The 20,645-nt window shown below is 36.5% G+C and overlaps 1 protein-coding gene across 1 annotated transcript; it reads left to right on the top strand.

Moving 5' to 3' along the window:
* The first annotated feature begins 190 nt into the window (after positions 1 to 190).
* SLC7A2 (solute carrier family 7 (cationic amino acid transporter, y+ system), member 2) lies at positions 191 to 20,176 on the top strand. Its single transcript, XM_010002484.1, has 12 exons — positions 191 to 257; positions 4,260 to 4,650; positions 6,103 to 6,258; positions 9,015 to 9,180; positions 9,747 to 9,883; positions 10,554 to 10,776; positions 13,165 to 13,304; positions 16,623 to 16,725; positions 17,265 to 17,470; positions 17,784 to 17,950; positions 18,895 to 19,003; positions 19,618 to 20,176. Exons 2-12 carry the CDS (start codon positions 4,275 to 4,277, stop codon positions 19,803 to 19,805), a joined length of 1,971 nt encoding a protein of 656 aa, XP_010000786.1. The 5' UTR covers positions 191 to 257; positions 4,260 to 4,274; the 3' UTR covers positions 19,806 to 20,176.
* The last annotated feature ends 469 nt before the right edge of the window (positions 20,177 to 20,645 follow it).

The raw sequence follows: 20,645 nt of genomic DNA, 5'->3' as shown, positions 1-20,645 counted from the left end.
CTCTCTCCCTCCCTCCCTCCCTCCCTCCCTGCCTTAGCTGGGCAAATAGCTGGCCGGCTCACAGCCCTCCAATCACCCGGGCTGCCAAGCCTCCCCACCCCTCAGCACCAACAGCTCTCACACCACCTACAGTTGACTTTTAAGCAAATATTTTAATAAAATCACTTTCAGTCATTACTTTTCCATTTAAGACAGCAGAAGTTTGGGACTGGGTGAGAGGAGCTGAAGTTTGCCAAGCAGAAGTTGCTCTGAATCAGGTTTGTAATGAAGTTTACTGCTGAAATAAGTAACCTGAAAGCAACATAGTTTATTGCAGGAAACTATGCCTTCAACATATGTGCTTTTTAAGTAGCAAGAGCTGTAGTATGCAGTATTAGGTTTACTTTATGTTACAGCATTATTGTGCGTCTGACAAAGTGCAAATCACAGTGTTATATATAGAAGATGAAATTTATGTTTGCCTTCCCAGTCTGAAAGGCAGATGTTTCTGCTTTTGGATGAGAAAGCTTTCCCTTTCCTTTTTATGTATATTAGACTTCTGTTACAGGCGGTGTGTTGCAATTGTAGGGCGTTAAGTATTACTTAAATACACTACTTTAAGTATTCTAAAACATTAGTTTTTTTGAAAGTCTAGGGCACAGCATCAACTTTCAGGACACTTGCAGTAAAATCAACATATTGTCTGTGCTTGTGTGTACATAGACTATGCCTAGTTTTGCTTCATCTATGAATTATTTTCATTTAATATTTATTGCACTAGATCTAATCAATGCAATACTGCAATTTTTAATAAGGCAAAATGAAATGAAGAGCAAATAATTTAAAAAATAAATTCTACATGTGGAAAATACAAAATATAAAACTTTTGAGGTTTTTTTTATAAAAATGAGGCTGAAAGAACACACTAACCTGTATATAACCACTATGTATTTATATTTTCCCATTTTCAATACAAAGTTGGAGCATTTTCTCCCTAATTGGTATGCTGTTTAAAATGTTAAACTACAGCTCTTATAATTTGCAGTATATTATAGTTCATACTAATAGCTCAACAGAATAGTTTATAAGTAAAATATCTTTAAGTTGTGTTTTCTTCAGGAATCTTTAAGCATACATGTCAACAACAGCATTAAACCTTTCAGAGGTTTTATATTGCTTTGTAACAGCTGCTTTCTGCGTGAGATTTAAATCTGTTTTATTAAAGCTTTTAATGACAAATTTGGTTTGAAAAGTTGAATGACAACTGCAGCAAAACTTCGGGTTTTCCCACCTGTAGCTTGAGTTTGATGTTTACTAACTTAGACCACTTATTACCTGTAATTAAATTAAAATGTTACTGTAATGTTAAGAGTGTGGTGATATATGATAGACGTTACTTTTCTGCTTTAATATCCACCTGTTATTGGCATTTTGTTTTGGGGTAGGAATCTCCTAGGTTATTTTTACATGGAAAATATTTTGGAAAAATGGTAGATTTTACAATGACTGTGAAGCAGTCAAAGTCGTTTTAAAGGTGGGTGTAAACTTTACAAATGGAGACTTTGTCCTTTGCATTGTGTGTGTAGTTACAAGTTCTTTGGCACCAAACTTTTCCTGCTAGAAGAGGGCTTACAATAGATGACCATTAAATGTTCAAGATAGCCATCTGAATGGAAGAGCTGGTATGAATTAAAAGGCTAAAGTAATTTTCTTGGGTTAGCATTTAGATGCGTGGTGGTCAAGCAGTAAATTTTCTGGTTTACAGCTGGTCAGGAAAGACTGAAATTAGGAAGGGTCTATGAGTGGCTACTATGGAGAAAAAAAAAACAAAGCAAGACAATAAAGGACAAAAAGGACTAGAGAAGTATCTGTGCTTGTTCAGCTACTCTGACAAATACCACAAATGTCCTTTAGGCATGAGGAAGATTTAGGGTTTCTTCCCCCTATTTAGATATATCTGTCCAGTTCCTTTCCTGCCTAAATTAAGTCCTCCTGTTCTGCCTGTCTTTTTGTTGCAAGTGGTTAAAGGGATAAAACCATAAACTGCAATGTGGATGGCACTGTACATCTTTCTAGGAACGTGTTCAAGGAAGGAAGAGGTTTGAATACAGGCTGAACATTGGTGATCAAGTCTGAGGCAGTTGTACTGGGACCTCACTTTTTTCAGAGGACTGTTGGAGGTGTATTCTGTGTTACAGAATAATCTGTAGCTAAAGAAAAACTTAGTCCAAAAGAGACTTCAGAAGTGCAGTGACCCAGCACATGCAGAGCCAGAGAGCTGCCACCTCAGTTGTATGCAGCAGAAGTAATGTGCCAAGGTCAGTGACAAATGGACCTCACAAGTGTTTGCATGTGACAAATGCCCCTATAAAGTAGACATCACTGTAGTGGAGCCAAGCACATGTTTGAATGCATGGGATCTGCAACAGGGTGAGTCTGCTCCTCACTACTGCACGCTGTTGACAAGTACAAGCGCACTTTCCTTTTTGGTTTCTTATCACTAATTTCCTATGCTTAAACTCTGTATAAGCTCAGAATTCAATCTATACTCTGTTTAAACTCCATTAACAACTCAGCCCACCTGACTAACGCTGTTGTTCAAAGGCAGACATGGATCCACGTCTGCTGTAAGGAATGTAGGACGGGTGCCTCAGAGGTGCCTCAGAAGCACTGTGAGCTCTTTCAGCAGCAGAGCATGAAGAGAGCTTGCTTCCTTCTTGACTCCTTACCCTATATATCACCAAACCCCCCATTTCCCAAGCTGTAAAGTGTGCCTCCCCAGGAAGGCTCAGAGAAGAGGCAGCGCTCATCAGCTGTGCGGGATGTTCAGCAGGGGCCTGGGCCAGTGCTGCTGGAGCTCATGGCAGCAGGGGTGAAGAGGAAGTCGAGGCCATTACAGTCTGCAAGAACAAGGCAAGCTTAGACTGCGGCAGGGAAAGAAGGAAGTAAACCACAGCAATTATGAAAATACTGGGACCTGTTGGTCAAAAACTAGTAGAAATCATGTGTTTCTGTGGTCACTTACCCTACTTCGTGTGCCTCTGTTCTAAAGATCAACAGAAAAGGAAACCATGAGATTTGCCTCATCATGCCAGCACTGAAATAAGACTCTTATAAAGAGTGTGTGGATACAGTCAATGCACGTGTGGCTGAGACAATACTGCCACCAAAAGGCACACCCGGCTGTTACCTTCTTTGATTCTGTAAATTAGTATTAGCAGAGTATAGATATAGTGGAGTCTATATAGAGTGGAGAAATTTATGGTATGACTTGCAAAGAGAAACATCACTTAATTCTTACCAAACTCTCAGTCATCAACAATACAATTCCAACAAATACATAAAGACAGATCTTGTACATTAATGATGACTCTGAGATGCTATTTTCTATGGGATGCCTCCCAACTGTCCTTTCTTTGAGCTGGGAAGCAGGCTCACTGCAGTTCCTCCAAGCAGGCACCCATATCACAGGCCAGAGATATGCTGCTCACCTGTTGGCCTCCAGCACCTAGCTGGTCACAAAACTGAACTTGTGTGCAAGAGCTGATTGCACCCCCTCCTGCGACGTGCCCTCAGAATGTTGGAGAACTACAACTAGCATGGGATGAGTGATTATCCCATCAGGTTTTTTTAGATTCTTGTCTGACAGAGAGAATTGTACAAGATTTCTTGTGAAGATAATTAAGTCTGGGAACCTTTATCAGTGTTGGAGGGAGTGGGAACACTATTTTCAGCTGCTTTCAAGCAGTTTTCACTGCAGCAAATTCTAACTGCAAAAGCCATATATTTTCAGGCAAAAGGAGATTGCACTGGCTCTGTCAGAACACCGTATTTAAAAGCTTTTACTGTTTATAGCCTTAGTGTTGGAGTTTTAGATCTTAAACATCCTTATTTCTATTGGTGTTCATTTATCTGAAAGGTCCTTATGATATATGAGATAATAGATATCTGTCCTTGTTCTGGTTTAGAAATGTTTAAGAAGTGGCCATTAGCAGATAAATAGAATCAATTTCTTATTCTTTACAGCAATGTAGTAAACCTTAGGGTAACGGGTATCTTTTCCTGGGGAAATAAGTCCTAAATATAAATTGTGGAATACTGAATCCTTAATTTGTTTCCAGGAGAAAAAGAACATGCCAGCTTATTTAATGTCACAGAAGAGTGCAAGTCTATTAATTAGTTGGTGTGATTAAAGTTCTTTATGCAAATACATTTTTTCATTGTTTTTCACCACCCTCTATGGTACCTGTTATGTTCTGTAATGATTTATTTTATTTCAGAGCTCTGCAGCCACCATGTTGCCCTGTGGACCAGCTTTGTCCTTTGTTCGGTGCCTGGTGCGGAAGAAGAACGTTGGTGGTGAAAGTCTCGAGGACTCCAAGTTGTGCCGATGCTTATCAACGGTGGACCTTATAGCCCTGGGAGTAGGAAGTACCCTTGGTGCTGGTGTTTATGTCCTCGCTGGAGAAGTAGCCAAATCTGATTCTGGACCTAGCATCGTTGTTTCTTTCCTCATCGCTGCCCTGGCATCGGTGATGGCAGGTCTCTGCTATGCGGAGTTTGGTGCCCGTGTTCCCAAGACTGGTTCTGCATATTTGTATACTTACGTAACCGTTGGTGAACTGTGGGCTTTTATCACTGGTTGGAATCTCATTTTATCCTATGTTATAGGTAAGCTTAAGAACAAACATAGGTCTCAAGGGTTCCTGAGACAGCAGATAAAAGACACAGACTTGGGTCTGTCTTTCTTTTCTGTCTCTATACTTGGCTAATATTGCTTTTTACTCCTGCTGAGATGAAATAAAAGTAATTTAATTAATTATGTCCTCCTGTTCATCCCCATTTGCAAACGTTTTTTGCAAGATGCTTTTGTAAACAGCATATCTATAGCAGAATGAACTGCACATCTTGTATGAGAGGGGAGGGAAGGTTTCGACTGGATATTACAAGAAGTTTCTTCACTGAAAGGGTTGTCAGGCACTGGAACAGGCTGCCCAGGGAGGTGCTTGAATCACCATCCCTGAAGATGTTTAAAAGACATGTAGATGTGGTGCTTAGAGACAGGGTATAGCACCAGGTTACTGGTAGGACTAGATGATCTCAAACATCTTTTCCAACCAAAATGATTCTATGATTCTATGAAAATTGTCAGACATTTCAGTCATGATGCTCAAGGATAAACAGGATTTCATTGCTGTCTTTGGACAGCAACAATAATTTTAGCAATTTTTTTTTTTTTTTTCTGGAATGTACAAAGCAAGGCTATTTGCAAGAAACCTGTCTCTATAGTATCTCACTTGAAGAAAGTCATGATGTTTAACTACTAACTTGTTACTATAGCCTTATGCTAATTAAATAGTGTCCTATCAGGTAATTCCATAAAATACGAAGTTGACCAGATCTGGATAAAATCAATGCTGTTATGATATATATATTAAGATAACTATTTCAGTGCTTTAGCAGAGATTACATTTTTTGGTTCAGAAACATTTTTTCCCAGAGGTATGTGTTCAAGACATCCATTCTATTGTGTATATGCATGCCTAGCTGTACACCTATACTTTGCCCAAATCACTGCAAAACCAATATGCCCATGTATTATATTGAAGTGTATTTAGTGATAGGAGAGTTGTAAAATTAAGGTTGTATCTAGCTGTGGCCATGTGTACTCTTCACCAGAGGAGAGTATTAATCTTAAATACCGACTCTAGCAATATACATCTTGCTAGTGATTTTTTGCTTTACTTCCAAGTGGACAAACTTCCTTTCATGTTCTTTCTTAAAATGCTTTTTTACGTTGCTTTATATTGTTTAACATATGCTATATTGTAACTTTAGAAATAAGTGTCTTCCAGAATGTTATCATATATAAATGATAGAGAAATAATTTCTGCAATAAGAGGTAACATTTTTTATATTTTATTTATAGAATAATGTTGCCATTTAATGATGTAGAAAAATTCTAAAACATCAGAATTCCTCAGCAAACCCAAATGTTCTAACAGAAGCTCCGCTTCTTTAAATGCAAGTAGCAACATGCTTAGGTTTTTTCCTTTTTCAGTAGAGGTAACTGTATCCCATGGTATGTATGCAAAATCCTAAACATGCATGTATTTTGTGAAGGTACATCAAGTGTAGCAAGAGCCTGGAGTGGCACCTTTGATGAACTGCTTGGAAAACAGATTGGTCATTTCTTTGGAACCTACTTCAAAATGAATTACTCTGGACTAGCAGAGTATCCTGACTTCTTTGCTGTATTCCTTATATTACTTTTATCAGGTAAGACAATGTGCGTGTTGTGATGTTAGAGTGTTTCTTACAGACACAAATGCTAAATTGTAGTTTATGTAGAAATACCTTAAAATGTTTAAAAAGTTCAGATGCACTTTTGTGTATTGCCACAATAACTGGAAATTAAATGCCTATTTCATGTATACCCTCTTCTTTTGTTGAAGCTGAGACATGAAATAATCACTTGTCAGAAAATTATACAGCTCTGTGCAGTTTTTATGTCTTTACCACCGGGAAATACTTTCAAAGGGACCTTGAGTTTAAGCTCTGTGGTTTGGTGATGTGACGTGCTCTCCATAAATCACGTTATGCATGTAGTGGGTATTTGTAAGTTTTTCTCCCTCTGTTAACATACTGAGTATAAAATAGCTTTCCCCTTTTTAAGTCTTTGAAAGAGTTGTGCAGTCTAGAACATGTTTGAGCTAAAGGGCGCTCTAAGGTACTGGCGTGGGCCAACAGGGCAGTTTGAAACCTGAGAAAACCTTTCATGGCTACTCCATACGGTCCTGTTTCTTCTTTGTCTTTACCTTGTGACATTGTTTTAAATCACAAAAAACTGACACCAACTGTAGGCTTTATGAGGGATCAAAAAGCTCAGAAATACTGCATTTAATTTGCAGTTGGCATTAAAATCTTGCTTTCTACAAGGAAACATTCTTACTGTCACCAGGAATGAAGGAAGCACTAAGTGTATTCTCAAGTGTATAGTTTGTTTTCAGCCTATATTAGAAGCATTTCAGTATTCAGTAGAGGTCTTAACCATATCTCAAATGTTTGTCATGTTCTGTGTCTCTTTAGATCAAACAAAAGCAGGAGCTTTTCTTTTCTGGAAAGTGAAACTAAGTTTTATGAGTTGAACCTCCCATTGGCTTATTCTGTTACGAGTGGCTTTTTTGGACTCAGGAAATAAATTCTAATCAACTCATGATGCTAGAATAAGTGACCACTGCATTTGAAACTTTTATTAGGTCTCTGTACACAAAAATATTAATTCCCACAGTTAGGAAGATCATGGAGTGTACTAGACAAGGTTTAGTCCAGCATCCTGCCTTGTTGGTGGTTCAGAGTTGCCCACAGGACCAGTTCAGACCGTTATGTCTCCAGGAAGAATGGAACTGAATTTGGTGTATAGCTGGAACAGACCTTTCAGTTTCACCTCTTCTAAAGGAAGGAGTCAAAAAACCCCAACATTTTGAAGAAGCAGAGCACTGAAACTCCACAAACCAAATTATGGAATGCTAGTACAGTTGCTGCCACCTTTTATGTTTTTTTCATTGCCCTTACTTCTTCCTAACATAAGGAGTAGAGATTCTTGACAGAAGAGGAAATTCTTCTCCTGTGGTTTGCCACTGCTCCTGAGTTTTCATCTGTCTTTTCATCCCCACCATCATTCCATCTTTAATTCTCTTGCACTCATGCTGCAAATTGCCTCTTCAGGTCTCTGTGACAATTAGCCAGCCTACCAGTGATTGAACTGGGCGGGATTCACTGCTGCAGAGAGGAGGGACAGTGGGGATGGCTTAGGGCTGACTAGGCTGAGCATGATGCAGTAACTGGATTATGAGATGTGCAAAGCTGAATTTTAGGAGTAGCAGATGATGTTTTACAGTGAATGTTATGTTCTAAGCACAACAGAAAGTACAAAGAAATCTGGTTTGGGAATTTTTTTTACAGAAAGGACTTTAAAAATGTACATGCTATCTTTCATACTGCATTAGGCTGACTGAGACACTGCTTTATTGGGAAAAACTAAAGAAAGCATACACCTATTTCCAGTAAAAATACCATTGGTGAAGAAAACTTGAGCAGCTCATATGATAACTTCTGTGTTATAATAGGATAGCAAATGTCTCATTAGGGGAGTTTTTTACACATTATCCCAAGAGGCTTAAAATTTTCAAACTTAATCTCTAAATAATGAGGGAAAGCATGTAAATTATATTAGTGGAAATGCTTAGAGTGCAAAGAACCCATGGAGGTTTTCCAATTGTATTTAATTTTTCCTGATCTGCTCACTGCCTGCTCTTCCATTAAACTGCTAGTATACTTGCAGTTGTTACAAATCTAATGACACAGTAGGATCCTGGGCACCCAGGAGGGGTGCATCTCTTTCAAAGGTTTTATTAATGAACTAGGAAATGAGACTCTTACTCTGTGATGGGGATAATACCTGAAAAACTGGAGTGAACAGATTACATTGTTAATCTAATATTTCTTCTTATTAATCTAATGAGTAATTGTACTGTAAGGAATAGGTTATACCAATCTGTTTTTACTAAGCTTAGAATTCTTCTAGCTATTTTTGCTCCATTGCATAAAATTGAGATATTAATTGTAATATCAGAACAGCAGTAAGTAACAATTGCTCAAAATGCTTTTAAGTACTTAAAGATTGCAATTTAAGAAGCTTTTTGTTTTGTGGTTTCCAATACACTTACAGGATCATAGAATCACAGAATGTATTGGGTTGGAAGAGACCTATAAAGGTCATCTAGTTCAGCCCCTCTACAATAAGCAGGGACACCTCCAATTAAACCAGATTGCTCAGAGCCTCATTAAGCCTGACCTCTATTGCCATGCTGCAAATAGTCTAGTAAATTGGTACTGCTGCTTTTTAAAAGTATAACGTATAGTGCTGTTTGTTTTTTTTTTATTATTCACAACACTTGTATGTATATATTTTTAAAATGCCATTTTATCAGCTTAGAGGATCATTCACATCTATAAATATTTTTATTTTACAGGTCTTTTATCTTTTGGAGTAAAAGAATCTGCATGGGTGAATAAAATATTCACTGCTATTAACATCTTGGTCCTACTCTTCGTTATGATTTCTGGCTTTGTGAAAGGAGATGCTGACAACTGGAAAATAAGTGAAGAATATCTCATAAACCTTTCTGCATTAACAGAGTAATCTATTTTATTTTTTTTTTAATCCATTTACTTGCTTATATTCCAAGCAATTTTCTGCTATACTTGCTTTAGTGATGTTGCAGGTAATAAATCAACTACTAGCTCTTTGCTGGGAATTAAAAACTTTTTATTACCTTAGAAATAGGTTTTTATTTTCTTATTTGTAATTTCCTTTAAAAAATCATCTTATGTCAATACTGTTGTCCATAGTCTTTTGAGAGGTTACTGGCTTCTCCTCTTTAAGCCATGTATTAGCTCAGTTTGTGAGTATGACAGCAAGGGTTGCCTATGCCATTAGCCTTTTAATATGTTTTGCCACAAACTCCGAAGTGAGTAAGATAATAGTTATGTGATTTGAGTATTCTTCCATTTACTGGTATTTTTTTCTTTCTTACAAGCTTTGGCATAAAAATGCCTCATGCAGTTCTGTGAAGAGGAACTCTCTTGGCAAGAGCATTTTAATATTTTTTTTCAGAGTGGTAGGAGAAAGATGCACATGTTTGTCCTATCCATGATAATTTTTTTTTCAGTTATTTTTTCTGCTGTACTTTTGTTTGTTACAGGAATTGGTCCTCCTATGAGAATGTGACAAGTGTGTATGGCAGTGGTGGCTTTATGCCATATGGTTTCTCAGGAACATTGGCTGGCGCTGCAACTTGTTTTTATGCTTTTGTAGGATTTGACTGCATCGCAACAACTGGTACAGTATTTATATGCATGTGTATGTATGTATAAGTATATATGTATAACATGCTTTTTTGGGTAAAAAACCCATACAAAAACCATAACAATCTATCTACTGTTCTTCCTTTGCTTTCTCTTCAGTGTCCTTCAGTACCTGTATAATGACTCTGAGTTCATTCCTGAATGTGGCTATTGTTCTGGGGTGAAGGAGGAGATTTTACTTATTTTATTCCTGTTCTAAAAAAAGTAATTGTTGCTTTCAAAGTCTGGGAAGTGCTTAGCATATACATTTTTCTGCCCAAATCCTGTTACTATCTGCTTACTTTTATAATTCTCTGAGATGAGGTATCTCTCTTAAAGCCTGACTTGTATATGGCTGATAGGGAATGACTAAATTTGCCTTAGACATTGTAGGTAAGTAACTAGAAACTATGGTCTTTGAGTACTATAAATATACAATGTATTTTTTCTTTTGGTTTACTTCTATTTTAATGATATTTCTGGCACCAAAATACTGAGTTTTGTTCTTTGTCACTGAGCTTATTTTATACAGATTTTTAAATCTTCTATTACGATTCCCATGGCTTAGATCAACAAATTATTTTTCTTTGATGTTATCTTTTAAAGCTGAAGGTGGAAATGAATAAGAATTTTTGGTGGGGCTTATTTATTTTTGCTCTCTTCAGGAGAAGAGGTCAAGAATCCTCAGAAAGCCATACCCATAGGAATTGTGGTGTCTCTGCTTGTCTGCTTCATGGCCTATTTTGGGGTTTCAGCTGCACTGACGCTTATGATGCCATACTATCTACTAGATGAGAAAAGTCCTCTGCCAGTAGCATTTGAGTATGTTGGATGGGGTCCTGCCAAATACATTGTAGCAGTGGGATCCCTCTGTGCTTTGTCTACAAGGTAAATACATTGAAATAGTAATTTTATTGGGAAAACCTGATGGGTAGTGCCTGACATTTAAGTATTTGTTTATGTGTTCATTTTGAAGGCTCATTTCATGCAAGAAATTAGCAACAAGTATTATGAGCATGTTTTAGACTTAGGCAGGTCACAGTAGGTGCATTAATTTAAGTTTCTTTCTTAAACTGTACTGTTACTGAACTCTACCTCTGTGGCTTATTACCCAATTTTTTTTGGACATACAACCTGCAAATTATCTTTAAATGGCAAAAAACTCCTCAGTCTTTTTGTCCTTTCTTGCTGTGTACTTCCAATGAATCAGCAGCTTTATGAGTTCTGTGTATTTGCAGGCAAAATTGAAGAGATGAGCAACTAGCTCCACTCCTCGTCTTTGTTGCCTGTCTCTGCTTTCTCCCAGTAGATAGTCTGTCTTCTAACCCCATCCCTCTCTGTGTTTTCTGTGTGATTCTTTGAGATATAGATTATAGCTCTGGAAATACTGTAATTTATTCCTCTTTGTGAAACTGTGGATGTCACCAGAACTTAATGTGTTACTTTGATTAAAAAGATCAAGGATGGCATGCAATATATTAATATCTGTTCATAAATATTACACCCCAACTGTAACGTGGCATAAACACTTTAATATAGAATAGAAAATTGCTTAATGCTTGAATTTAGGGATAGAAAAATGCTGATACTAGTGTTCTACTTGAGCTTAGGTAGGTAAGGGCTCATTTACATGAGCTTCAGCACTAATGCAGACAGCACTCCAAGATAACCCTGTAAGCATTAGCCTGAAGAAGATGAGCATGCTGACTGTGGACAGTAGTTTGAAGGAATTTTTATGTAGGAGGGGATAGAAAAAGGTCTTAGTTGCAGAATTACATTAGAAGTATTGTAGGGCTGACTGAAGAATGTCATAGTTACACAGCTCATCCTGGGCTTATAGTTATTTTCTATCTAGCTTTCATGGTCCCCTCAGTTTGGAGGGTTTTACTGAATTTTTCCTCTATAGTGATAAATAGCAAAAGTGATGTAAAATCAGAAAATAGATTAAATAAATGAATACTAGAAAACAAAATGAATGGAGATAGTGAAATGTTTTTTCAGAAATTTGAACTGTTGATCTCTTTCTTGGCATATTCTGAATAATTCTGTTTACTCACATGAAAAGGTTAATTGTAAAGTCTGTTGACTGATGTCAGTTTAGAGTATTTCATATTTCTCAGTTTAGAGGCATAATTAAGAAAAAGAGTTGGGATAATTGCTTTTGGTTCATATATTTACCACTTACCATGTTCTGTCGTGAACTTTTTTCCTCAGTGTAAAATTGTTTATTAATATTTCTATTGTTTATGTGAAAGTACTTAAAGAGGGATAGGAGAAATAAATTTTACAAAGCCACAATAGCAAAAAAACTTGTCAGTGGATTTTAACAGTATCCTTATCTGAAAAATCAACTGTCATCCTGATTTAAGAAACATTCTTTTTTGGAAGGGGCATTCATACATCAAAATCAGTTCATGTGCAATGAAACCTCACGTGTGTCCAACTTTAACACTTGTGTCTCACAAGCATTATTGGAGGTATTTAGGATCTGTGGTATGTGAAAGCTGTGCCTTCTGTAAGTGATTTAGTTTATTCCCTAAAGTAAGAAAGACAACCATTCACCTGGTTAAAAACTGGTGTGCTTGCTGCACAGGTTATACTGGCTATGATTTTGCCTTTTGTCCTTTCCGTGATTTTTTTTTTAATTTAAGAAATATGTTTTTTAAAAGCTTTGAGTTATCAACAGTATAAAAGCTTTCTGTATTCTGCTAATAACAAATACAAATTAATTTGCTTTACTTCCTAAAAAAAAGAAACAATCTTAATGAAGCTTGGCTTTAATCAAAAGAAATAACATGCCCAAGTATAACTGTATGGTGCTTACTTTGAATTACTGTTAATCAGCAGCCTCACATGGAATTGTAGTGTATAAGAGATGCTGCTCATGCTTATTGATTTGCTGCTGCTGACTGACAGACTTTCTACAAGAGTACTAAAGCTTAAATGCATAGTTAGTGTGACCTGGAAGGTGTTCCTGGTACACTAATGCCCAAGAACTACAGAGATGGCAAGAGTTATTTTGCTAATATGAATTCACTTTGATAAAGCAATGCCATTGCCTAAATTAATTTTTTAAAAATTCAACTTTACAGGGAAAAATAAATTTCTATTTGTGTCTGATCTGTAGTATCTTGGGCTATGGGGCTTTCTGGTTTTGTCTTACAATAATGAATTTTGTTTCTATACATGCCATTAATTAACATTGTTTATCTTGTCCATGATACAACTCTGCATGAACTGTGTTTGCCATGTTGCATGTGTTTGCTTTTTACTCAGTCTTCTTGGATCCATTTTCCCAATGCCACGTGTAATCTATGCTATGGCGAAGGATGGGTTGCTTTTCAAATGTCTAGCTCAAATCAATTCCAAAACGAAGACCCCACTAGTTGCTACTCTATCGTCTGGTGCAGTAGCAGGTGAGACTAAGAGTTGATCCTTGTAAAGAAAGGTGCACTGCTAAACACATTGCATATATGGAAATAGAACACTGTTGTGCAGCTTTGATTTGCTTCAGAGTGAACTGATCAAATCTAATTGTCACCAGGTAAAGCAGACTGCCAGTAAAACTTTACCACAGATTTTTTATTTGTTGGCTAATCTCGAGTGCTTTTAAAGCCTAGGTTCAAAGTAGGCAACAACCCAAATCCAAGAACATCAGTCAACCAAACAAAAAGCCAAGAGCAGCAACACAGAGCCTAAACCAAAGCTATACCTAAACCCCATGAACTCTTCCAAGCTTTCTTTTTGTGTAGTTGGGTTTACCAGTAAAGCATTGTGCTTTTAATAACCTGTATTTGAACTATACATTTTTCTGTTCTAGTCTTCTCGGCTCTATGTTCCCTTTGCCCCGAATTCTGTTTGCCATGGCACGCGATGGTTTACTCTTTAGTTTTCTTGCCAAAGTGAGTAAGAGGCAGGCACCAGTTGCTGCCACCTTGACAGCAGGGGTCATCTCTGGTAAGCTCTCGAAGCCCGTGTTACTTAAATCTGAGATTTAAACACCCTGTGCACGTGCATGGTACTTTGTATTTTTTGAAAGAGCTGCTTGATAACTTCCCTTGCATGTACAATGGGAATAAAATTACTAAGTAATCAAAGAATGTAAGAACTCCAGATCATGCCAATCATGGTGGTGGTGATGCCCTTAATGTCACAAAATTAAAAAATATTTATTTAATTTATTTTTAAAATATTGGCCTCTTGTATTGTGAACAAGCTGTTACTTAATATGGGTTCCATAGGCTGATGTTCTACTTACAGGTTTCCCTTGTCTGATGCACACCAATACACTTATCACATCTATAATGAGGGAAATAACTTTTTTTATTATGAGACATGAGAAAAAAAATCCGCATTTGCAACAGTATCAACTCTTTTGTGGAATACTAAGATTTATTTATTTTTTTTTAAGAAAAAGAATTCTGGTTTTGTATGGCTTTACCGAATTGTGGTAGAGGGGTATGTGTGTGTGTTGCGGTGTTATGTTTGTATGCACATATATATATGCACATACGTGCCCACGTATTTTTTAGCAAAATAGCATTTTGGGAGCTGTTGTCAATTCTTAATGTTTCACAAAGACAGATTTTTAACATACAACTGTTTCACCTTTGTCCATACTTCTTGTAGAGGTACATGTAGTTGAGCCCAAACTACTCAAGTAAGAAGTATTTAACTCAAAGGCAAATAAATAAGTCATAAAAGTAATTCAAGTTTTAAAGACATGCCTTATAACATTTAGTAACCCTGGCTAAAATTTATATCAAATAAGAGGTTTGGAATTGAGACAAAAATATTACTATTTATAGTCAGGGTCATGCTCTGATGCCACAAGACTGGAACTGCACACACCATGTACTTGACAATAATGTGGGAAGGGCACAGTTGTTGGCCTGATAGTTCCCCATAAAGCATTATTATCAGTTCCCTTTTCTTTGGTCAAAATACAAACAAATGACTTAGAAATTACTTTTTTTGTTTTGACTATATTGTGTGAGTTTATGTTACTGATTTTTTTCCCCCGTAGTAATTTGGAAGTGCAGTTATGTGAGATGAAATTAACATCTTTATCTGAAATTGCAGTAATGATAGGGAGAAAGAAAACCGCGTTACCCAGCTGGTAAACTGATACAGTCATACAGCCCTGACTATAGCTAGGCAGCAGCCACCACTTGGACTGCTTCTAGACAGTTTGGGGAATTTAGTCTGTCAACAACTTCCCTGAAGACAGATTTATCTACTGCTGGAGGACTAATTTATTCTTCTATTTTTAAAATAAATAGTTTTGCCATCATAGTTAGAGACGTATTGCAACAGCTTCTAATACCTGACTTTTCATTCGTAGCATGAACGCTTTAATAGCTTTAAGAAATGGTAAGGAGATTAGATGTTTGGGTTCTTTAATCAAAGTTGTCAGGTGAAGACTACAGCTGAGGCAACTGTCACGTCATCACTGTGGCTTTTTCATAGGTGGTAATCGTGATTGCAAAACTGCACATAGGAAAATGTTTGGTGTCAGTCCAAGGTTTCTTCACCACAGAGTGACTTATTTGAGTTAGGAACATCACCATCACTAAAGAAAATGGGATGGTCATCTTTCCTCCATTGGAAAAGGAGACACCCAGATGAAATTTTCAGAAAATCACATTTTGCTTTCTTCTTCAGGATCAAATACCAGGGGAACATGTGTTTGTGCACTTATATACCTGTCTAATAATATATTAACAAACAGATAACATAAATGTTTTATGTAAGTATTTCTGAACTTAGAAAAATTTCTGTATGTATATACATACAGTGTATAAAGGCTACATTTAATAATTTATTTTTATGTTGAGATTACTGCTGATACAAAAGCTTAAGTATTTTTAGATTCTTTCTCCATCTCAATAATGTTGAGAAAATAAAATATTTTAAGAGGTCCTTTGACCATTTATATTTAAAAAATAGCATTAGCCTGTCATTTACTGATGGCTTGTGCTAATTTCTTTAGAAGATCTGTCTGTCTGTGTGCAAGCAGCATAGACAAAACACAGACATTCCAGAATCTCCAAAATAAGGTGGCATTGGCTTTTATAAACACAAAGACTTCCATAATTACTATCAGTATCATGGAAGTTCCTGCCTCTGATTTCAGGAATCTTAGGTATATTAATTCTTTGAGATTTTGCTTGCCTTTTCTGAAGGCCTCAACTGTTTTTTTTTTAGTAAGACAATAATTTTTCTAAAACTCACAAAACTATTTTATTTGAAACAAGTCCTGAAAGTCCTCTTTATATAGAGCTCTTCCTCAGTTCAGCAGAAATTTTACCTACTGGTGACTTAGTGGGTTGGATCATTGTTCCCCAGTTTTGTGGTGGGATCCATCCTCTCGGCTCTGGGGAGATTCTGTTGCACCATCTGTATATTACTCCATAAAAATGTATTTTGATGTGGCTCAAATTCAGCAAGCCATGTGTGCAAATACTTGTGTCCACATAAGTCCAATACAAATTGCTTGATGATGCAGCATGACTGTACAGCTCATCAGTGCATATTTATATGGGTGAGATTCCCAGCTGTAGGGAACTAGGTTTGGGAATGTTGATGATGACTTCAAAAATGTGTTTTTAAGGATTACCACGATTTCACTCGTATTGCTGTCAGTAAAACAATTTAAACTGCGGTCAGATTTTTAAATCTTAGCTCTTAATATGTTAGTCTCATACAGATTTGCATTTTCTTTTCCTTTTTAGCTATAATGGCATTTCTGTTTGACCTAAAGGCTTTAGTGGACATGATGTCTATTGGTACACTTCTTGCATATTCACTCGTGGCAACCTGTGTCCTCATTCTTAGGTGAGTCAAAAGCATCCTTTCTATTTTATTGTGTTTTATTTTGTGTTGGTCAACACAGAAATAAATTACACTTTAGAGAAGAATATTTTATCCCATAGTGACTTATTTAACATATGTATTTTTAAAAATACACTTAAATTCTAACAAAGCAGTTGTACAATTTTAATGCCAACTAGTACACTTCTGGGAAGCAAGTCAGAATTAACTTGCCTCTCCTGAAAGAAGCTTCCCTACCCTTTCTTTCCCTGCCATTGACCACCAGATTCTGTGCCCTGTTTTTGTAAAAGACTGGACATTTATCTGATCCATTCATGCATTTGCATAGCTTAAAAAACTGCCAGAAATACACACTGCAAAATAATAAATCACAATAGTTTGTTTATATATGATAGTGACTTATAGTATTTGCTGTTGCAGTGTAGTTACAAATTGTGAATGTCTAAATCTCTTACAGTGAAGAATTTAGTATTTAAATACATTCATAGAGTCATATTACAGTAATCTTAATTTTTTTATTATCCTATTGGTTTTATGCATAGGTACCAACCCAGCTTAAGCTATGACCAGCCACAATATTCTCCTGAAAAAGCAGCTTTGGCTGCTTCAGAAAGGGACTCTGCTGGAAGCGAATCACAGATAAATATGATACAAGAGAGTAACTTCAGTCTTCACGCCCTGATTAATCCATCCAGTTTACCTACAGAGCAGACTGCAACTACTGTTAACTTTTTAGTGAGTCTGTTAGGTAAGTATTCAGCTACCCAAATGCATTAATAATGGATTTTAATTAAAGACAATATTCAACATCAAGTGATAACATGCCTCCTTTCAGTCATCAATAATGTGTCATTCTAGAGAATGCTTCTATGCTTTTTGATGGATTTAATCTGTAGTCTGATATATTTTCCTTTAATAAAACCTTTTTCATTATAACATTTCATACTGAAGAACTGCTATAATTTTTCTTAAAAGTCACTTCCTCTTCAATGCAGAGATTAAGTGACCTCTTTCCCATTTCCATCATCCCATTCCATCATTTTTCATTGTTTTTCACACAGCTTTCTTGGTTTGTGGCTTGAGCGTCCTTACTACTTACGGGATTCATTTCATTGCTAACTTGGAGCCCTGGAGTATTGGTCTTCTTGCTGTGCTGGTGACATCCTTCATAGTTACCATTCTCCTCATCCAAAGGCAGCCTCAGAACCAGCAGAAAGTGGCCTTTATGGTGAATGACACATTCTCTATGTTACTCTCTGATAAGAAGTTTGGGTGGATTCTAATGAGTGGGAGAGGGACAGAGAGAGAGATGGTCCTTTTCCAGGCAGTCTTTTGTTACTGCACTGCCACTTTTGCAGGTTTCTTGGTGAAGGCAAGGTCAATGGCTGCTCATGGCATGTGCAGTCCTGTCCAGATCTTCCCAGGATGAAAAAGGTTTTCATTGCTCAGAGACTGAAATGTGTGACACGTATAGGAGCATGACTGAAGCAAATGGCTGTACCACTGAAGTCAGTGTGAACAGCTGCTGTTCCAACTAGTGGATCTGACAGCACAGATCTTCTAGGTATTCTTTTAGACACATCCCCAAAGTGCACATTGCAGAAACCCAAGTAATTTTAGACCTCAGTTTAAGTGCTTAGAAACTGGAAAATAATTCAGAAACTGATTAGTGTGCAGTCACTTGTCTGTGTTGTGTGCAGTGTTTTGGACCACAACAGAGTGTACACCTTTCATTTTGAACTTTCACTTATGTTCTAATATCAGTTATTTAATTAAGTATTTAATGGAAATAATGAAGTATAGTGATGAAAGTCAAGGAATCTGGTGGATTTGGGGGGGCTCTTCAGAAAGAAGGAATATATAAAAGTATACAACTAATATTTTTCATCTGTAGACTCAGGAATTCATTTGTGTATGTTCAGCATAAATTGGAAAGTTTTTCTTCACAGCCTTAGATAATTTATTTTTAAAATAATGTATTTTTAAAGTTTTTAATATGTAGATACCCAGTTAAACCCAGTGAGAATAAAATTTCACTGTATTTAAAACAAAGTATTTTCCTATTCTTTTTAGTGAGTAGATGTGTGACCTCTAGTTTGTGTTGTATAACTAAAGTGTGACATGCAATAAATGACATTTAATTCTACAGATGTATTAAAAATTTCCTTTTAGGTTCCACTATTGCCATTTTTGCCATCATTCAGTATCCTAGTAAATATTTACTTGATGGTACAATTAAGTGGAGACACTTGGATCAGATTTAGCTTCTGGATGGCACTTGGTAGGTACTTCTGTTCATTTCAATCTCCTCTTACATTAGGACAGATGAATCCCATCTTAGAACATTTTATTCTCTTCCTTTAAATATGTGAACAAAACTCTGTGTTTTAGTAATTAAGCTAATATTTCTGATCAAAACAAGAGCATAACGCAGAAGGTGTTTTTATATGCAGTCAAAATTATAAATACTGTTTTGAGGTAAGAGAAAGAATCAAAGTTATAGGACTAAGTCCAGTAAGCCACAATTTGTTTTTTCCCATGAAGTACAGCTAAAATTTTACAGAGACCTGTTTGTAACAGTTTTCTTCCCAGAATATCAGTCATTCCCCTAAGGGAAAACTGTACTAATAAGGAAATAAGGAAAACTGTACTAATTCCATCTAGACATAAATTAGAGATAGTACTTTCTGTGACCTATTAGAGCATTCAGTTAAGCAAAAAGGATTCACTGTGATTAAGTGCATTTTCCAGAGAAATGGAATACCTGAAGCATGAGCTCTAATTCAGAAGAAGCTTGTTTCAGAAAATACATTCCACTGGAGAGTAATAACTAACTAATTTTGATGCACTGCTTGCCTGAAAATGCTATTAACTTTTCTTTTTTCCTTTTGGAAGGCTTCCTCATTTACTTTGCTTATGGCATCAGGCACAGTCTTGAAGGTCATCGTAGTGATGGAGATGATGATTCTTGTTCAGAAAATAGTGGGTTTCAAGAAAAGAACCCTGTGGAAGAAATGGATGAACCTGAAAATGCAAATGAAAGTGATCAGTTTCTTCCACACGAGAGGACAAGTGAATGTTAATCTATGCAAACATACAAGTCTTTTAAACCTTTGATTGACATTTTACTTGCAGACTGAAATTTCAAAAGCTTTCCGCCAACATTGTGCCTCTTGAAAGTGTTTACGACAAGGCCTGGCTGATATTTTGGTCAAGCTGCTGATCCAACATCATCACTTCAGAACTCAGAGCATGGAGATTAAGATTTAAATTAAAAAAACAAACAAGAGAAGTACCCTTTGGCAAGCAAAAATTTGGATGCATTGGTTAAACTGTCATCCACAACCACTGGCAATTGTAACATGAAGAATTCTAGAAGTGCCTAAAAGAAGTTCTGAATTTGACACTGCATTTTGAACACAAGTGCCTTTGATGCCTTATCCTTTCTTGTGTTTTGGTCTCAATCTAATACTTTTCTTTTTTCTACAGAATTAACTCTGATGGGAGATAACATGCAGAGAGGCCTGGGAAGTATTTGCAAAAAGGGTGGTAATTGTACAGATCTGATACTTTGCAAAAAGTAGGGGATCATGTATTTGTAAAAAAAGAAATACTGCTTACCCTTACTAAGAGTAGTACTCTGTAGTACTAAGAGTAGTTATGTTGTTTTCTGCAGAAGCATCTGAGAAATAATCTCTTGGTTACAGTATTGACAGTGACATTCGTATATTGTGCTTCTGATTTCAGAATGGCCAGGATTTTATCCCTGACTACATAATTCAGTATTTACATACAGCAGTCATGAAGTTTTCCTCTTTACTACTCATTTATTCCCCCTATACTTTCTTCTCCTTTATTATGTTCCAGAGCTGATATTTCTGAGGTTAGTTGTTACACATTGCTTCTCCTCTGAAAAATTAATG

The sequence above is a fragment of the Chaetura pelagica genome, unplaced genomic scaffold (genome assembly GCF_000747805.2).
Source record: "Chaetura pelagica isolate M959 unplaced genomic scaffold, ChaPel_1.0 scaffold67, whole genome shotgun sequence".
NCBI classification, from domain to species: Eukaryota; Metazoa; Chordata; class Aves; order Apodiformes; family Apodidae; genus Chaetura; species Chaetura pelagica.
Note: the sequence above shows the minus strand (reverse complement) of the source record. Positions and strands in the feature narration are given on the sequence as shown.